The sequence below is a fragment of the Sinocyclocheilus grahami genome, unplaced genomic scaffold (genome assembly GCF_001515645.1).
Source record: "Sinocyclocheilus grahami isolate Dianchi unplaced genomic scaffold, SAMN03320097.WGS_v1.1 scaffold2104.1, whole genome shotgun sequence".
Classification (NCBI taxonomy): Eukaryota; Metazoa; Chordata; class Actinopteri; order Cypriniformes; family Cyprinidae; genus Sinocyclocheilus; species Sinocyclocheilus grahami.
In genome coordinates, this window is record NW_015507283.1 from 57,372 (window position 1) to 62,659 (window position 5,288).

Consider the following 5,288-nt stretch of genomic DNA (forward strand, 5'->3'; position numbering starts at 1 on the left):
CACACACACACACACACATGATGTGGTTCTGATGGTGTGTGTTGTTTGTGATGGTCTTTGCTGGTTTTCAGGGACGGAGCAGCTACAGTCAGACATTACCAGATTAAAGAAACAAACGGCTCACCAAAACAGTTTTACCTGGCAGAGAAATACATCTTCAACAGCATTCCTGAACTCATAGAGTACCACAAACACAACGCCGCAGGTACAACACACACACTGCCTACAGTTACAGCAAAGCAGACACGTTTTTGTGTAAATGTGTAATAGTGTGTGTGTGTGTGTGTGTGTGTGTGTGTGTGTGTGTGTAGGTCTTGTTTCCAGGCTCCGTCATCCTGTCGGCGATCAGACAAGAGAAGCTCCTAAAACAGCAGGATTCAGCTACGGTAACACAGTCACACACTACAGGCTGCAATACACATCATCAACATCAATCTTAAAACACACTCTTATGGACTTTGAACATGATTACAGAGAGAAACTGAACATCACAATATATGTCAGCTCAAAATATCAGACATGTTTGATCTGCTCTGACTGGATGGAATCTCAGTCTGAAGATAAAATAATCAGTCGCGTTCAGATCCGCCTCCATTTCTGAGTGCCACGCCCACATCTCAACATCCAATCAGCAACTGATGCACAGAATCGAGACCCGCCCTACATTTTTTCTTCTTTTTTTGATGATGCGTTTCACTCACATTTCACAATATAGACATCCGATCCGACAAACCTACTGTACACCAGGTCAAACGTCATGGTGTGTATTCCAGCTTTAACACACTGAACACACACTGACACTAATCATATTAAATCTTTTATTGCTCTTAAAGTCCATGTACAGCAATATTACATGTGTGTTCTGAGTTTGTCACACTCAGCCAAATTTGAGTGATACAAAACGCCAAATAAATCAAATAAGGTATCAAAATCCTGAAAAGGTAAGCAGTATTCTCTGCTCTCAAACGCTGGGGGCGTGTCCTCTGTCAGCGCTGAAACCACGCCCACTCGCGGGAAAGCTGCCGCCCCTCTCGACTGTCACATTTCAATAAGGAGACCGAGCTGTTTTGTAAGTTCTGTGTTTGCGTGACGAAGGCATAGCTAGCTAGCAAACTGTAGGCTGTAGTAAGTAACGGTAATGACAGTAACTGGCGATTGAGCGGGTGAAGCACTGATGCTTATGCGCTCCAGTTATTAGCATGTTAGGGGCCAAAAAATCCTATGGTGCTGCTCACATGGCAAAAAAAAAAGTAATTTCAATTAAATGAATGTGCTATATTTTAATTTGATAATGTTTTTTATTTATTATTCTCTATTTTTAGGCCATTTTATGATGTTAAATTATATTTATGGAATAGTTATGATCCAATTATTACCTTTTAAAAGTTTTTTCAAAACATGTTCTACTCTAAAATTGTCAGAAAATCAAAGCCATAAATCTGAACGAGTTGAATCCGTGTATCATTCGTTTTTTGATTTAATATTGAAAGTAGAAAAATTTGAAAACGGCTCCTTTTTCGTATTTGCGGTTTTTTCCAAAACACGAAAAACCAGAATTCAGCTTAAATTTTCGTTTTTCGTTCATGGGTGGAAAAATTAATAAACAGCTTGAATATTGGATTTCTACATGTGGGCGGGAATTAAACGCCCCTTTCTGCTGATTGGTCAGCCGAAGATCAAACCGTGCCGTCATCAGTTCTTCTGCAGTATCATGCAGCAGAATAATAGTCCTCCGCTGCTGCAGGTGTATGGATTCTTAACGCATTTATTCCAACTACATTTAGTCTTTTTTTCATCAAACAAACAGGCTAATGAATAGCTGGACACAACTCATACCAGGGCAGAGTCTAGACAGAGCTTTCTTCTGTGTAGATATAAATTCTATTCTTTGCATCAGCTGGGCATGGCAGGGGATGATGTGACAGCTGTCTTAGCCTGCCCTGCTCACCCAGTAAGTCTGTTTAAGTAATTAATTAATTCGTTTCAAAATAAATATTTTAAACACTAAGACAAAAAGGAAAGAATAATAAATTAGCTTGGGTATATATAGGCCTATGTTCACGCAAGAACTCTCATTCTGACTGACAACCGGAGAACAGCATATATTAAATAGCCTGCTGTTAGAGTTATATAATGTAGTCTTGTGTTTTATTAAAATTGATTATAATTGATATCTCAAAAGGATATGCACTTGTGCGTGGGCACGCACTGCAACGCAAGATTTTCATAAAATATAATAACTTGCCATTTCCTGTTAGAGTTATATAATGTAGTCTTGTGTTTTATTAAAATTGATTATTATTGATATCTCAAAAGGATATGCACTTGTGTGCGGCGTGAGCTACTGCGCACTCGCACTGCAACGCAAGATTTTCATAAAATATAATAACTTGCCATTTCACAGTCCTAATAAATTGCGATGGGTTAAATAAACTCAATAAACAGACAGACGCGACTACAGTCAAGCACAGACCAGTATTGAATTGCAGAGGAAATAAGCAGTTTAAGTCATATTTAAAGCAGTTTAAATTAATATTGAGTACTGATTGATGTTCACTTGGATTATTTTCCCCATCGAGGGGAAATAACTTAATACTCTGTCATTTATAGTCGTATGGTAAAATGTATATTTTTAATTGTGTAACGTTACGTTCAAAATAACTACAAAATGTCATGCCTTTGATAAACAAAGAGAACAACAGAATGCGCTGCTTTAGCGCGTCTCGGTCTCCTCGAGCATCTTTCCGGCGCACGCCACAAACATCAACCACAGCGAATACTCGTCTTTTAAAAGGCTTCATTTAGATTATTTGACGTTAAATGCATCATATAAGTCACTTTGGAATAAATCACAGTAGGCCTATGTATCATGATAAAATAAAGCGACTTTACAGTCTGGAAATACTTTAGGCTATAGCTAATTATTTCTCGGACCCCCTATCACTATAAGAACCGCTGGTCTACACAGAAGAAAGAACTGTCTAGAGCTATTCATTAGTCTGTTTGATGAGAAAAATATGAAATTGATAAAATGGGTTATTAATCCGTACAACTGCAGCAGCGGAGGTCTATTATTCTGCTGCATGACACTGCGGAAGAACTGATGACGGCACGGTTTGATCTTCGGCTGACCAATCAGCAGAAAGGGGCGTTTAATTCCCGCCCATGTGTAGAAATCCAATATTCAAGCTGTTTATTAATTTTTCCACCCATGAACGAAAAACTTAAATTTAAGCTGAATTCTCGTTTTTCGTTTTTTGGGACAAAAAAGGAGCCGTTTTCTCATTTTTCTACTTTCAATATTAAATAAAAAAACGAATGATCGAATGATACACAGATTGAGTTGTGTTCCAAATTTGAAGTTGATTTCGCAAAAAAATGAGCTTTCAGTCAGACTTTGTTTGGCTGCCGTACCAAACGTTTCCACCAGGTGAAATCTGTTTCCATTCGTTTCTATTCGGTCATTTTTCCCCATGAACAGTACAAGTGTGACTATATATTTCAGGACCTAAAATAATATTTATGATCATTAACTGACATCAGAGAACCGTAAACATGTCAGTGTGTTGATAAATTATTGAAGCTTGACGTTTCAGGTAAAGGGGTTTGGCTGTCAAAGCCGTTTGGGAGCATGATGATGATGATGGTGTGACGAGTGAAGAAACCGTGTGTGTGTGTGTGTGTGTGTGTGTGTGTGTTTGTGTGTGTGCAGATAAATGGGAGATCAACCCGCACATCTACAGCGTCATGAAGACGTGCTGGATGGAGGTAACGGCTGAGTCCTTCACAGCCTCACTCACATTAGGCACGCTCTCCTGATGATCCGTATAATTACAAATTACAAATTCAGGCAAATTAAAAAAAATGCACAACTGTACAGCAAAAACATCAATAAAGTGAGTGTTACGTTTGTTTTAAAAAATTACATTGTTACAAAATCACATGTTTCTGTCTGGTTATGTAAGCTAGTTCTTCAGACAAAGGAATGCTGTTGCCCGATGTGTAATTGCATAGCATAAGTGATATATTAGCGAGATGAGTTTAGATACTGTTTATCTTTGCACATTCCCCTCTTCTTTTTTCCTAATTTGGACTCCTGATGGATTACCCTCCCTCTGTCCCTAATTAAGTAATTTTAGTGAAACTGACTTAAGTGAAAATGAAATGAAAAGTGTCACTGCGGCGTTACATTTAGATCATGCTGCATATTTCTTTTTACGCATTTTTTAAACAGCGCCGCATATTATAACCAATGGGGCCCTATACATTTGCACACATTTACCTGACTCAAGCTTGATTTCTTTTTCTGTCAGGCAAATTTAAAAAAATGCACAACTGTACAGCAAAAACATCAATAAAGTGAGTGTTATGTTTGTTTTAAAAAATTACATTGTTACAAAATCACATTTTTCTGTCTGGTTATGTAAGCTAGTTCTTCAGACAAAGGAATGCTGTTGCCCGATGTGTAATTGCATAGCATAAGTGATATATTAGCGAGATGAGTTTAGATACTGTTTATCTTTGCACATTCCCCTCTTCTTTTTTCCTAATTTGGACTCCTGATGGATTACCCTCCCTCTCTCCCTAATTAAGTAATTTTAGTGAAACTGACTTAAGTGAAAATGAAATGAAAAGTGTCACTGCGGCGTTACATTTAGATCATGCTGCATATTTCTTTTTACGCATTTTTTAAACAGCGCCGCATATTATAACCAATGGGGCCCTATACATTTGCACACATTTACCTGACTCAAGCTTGATTTCTTTTTCTGTTGTGATGCCGCATAGCTGTGTCCAGTGTTTCTACATTTTTCATGAGCATTATAATTAGGGCTGGGTATGGATTCAGACGTCCCGATTCGATTCGATTTCGATTCGCAAGCTCTCGATTAGATTCTCGATTTTTTGATTACATTCAGTGAATATAGTTTTAATACAAATGCTATTGATATTTCTAAAAAAGTAACAGTAAACATCAGTTTACAAATGGTGAATTAATAAAAAGAAATGAAGAACCACATGCCTTTTTTTTGTATAGGGTCCTTTTTTAAACAATAGAAGGGCCCTATAAAATGTTCTTAATTTTTTTGGTAATCAGATGAAGGCATAAAACATTAATTTAATTTATCCTCATCAAATGAAAATTAAACCCTTTTATTTTTGCTGCACAACAGAGGTTTACTGTTAAAATTAAAAAGAAAACAGATGTGATTATTTCTTTAAAAATAAAGATTTATTCATATTTATTAGCAGTAGTAGCATTGAGTATTAAGACTGCTAAATAGTAA

At 37.1% G+C, this 5,288-nt stretch overlaps 1 protein-coding gene across 1 annotated transcript in view; it reads left to right on the top strand.

Annotated features, from left to right (window-relative positions):
- Positions 1–5,288, top strand: part of LOC107574062 (tyrosine-protein kinase Tec-like) — a 13,563-nt gene that overhangs the window by 6,100 nt on the left and 2,175 nt on the right. Inside the window, exons 4-6 of the mRNA XM_016260533.1 lie at positions 72–205; positions 312–386; positions 3,713–3,768. Of these exons, the coding sequence (XP_016116019.1) occupies positions 72–205; positions 312–386; positions 3,713–3,768 (265 nt within the window). The remainder of the gene's footprint in view (positions 1–71; positions 206–311; positions 387–3,712; positions 3,769–5,288) is intronic.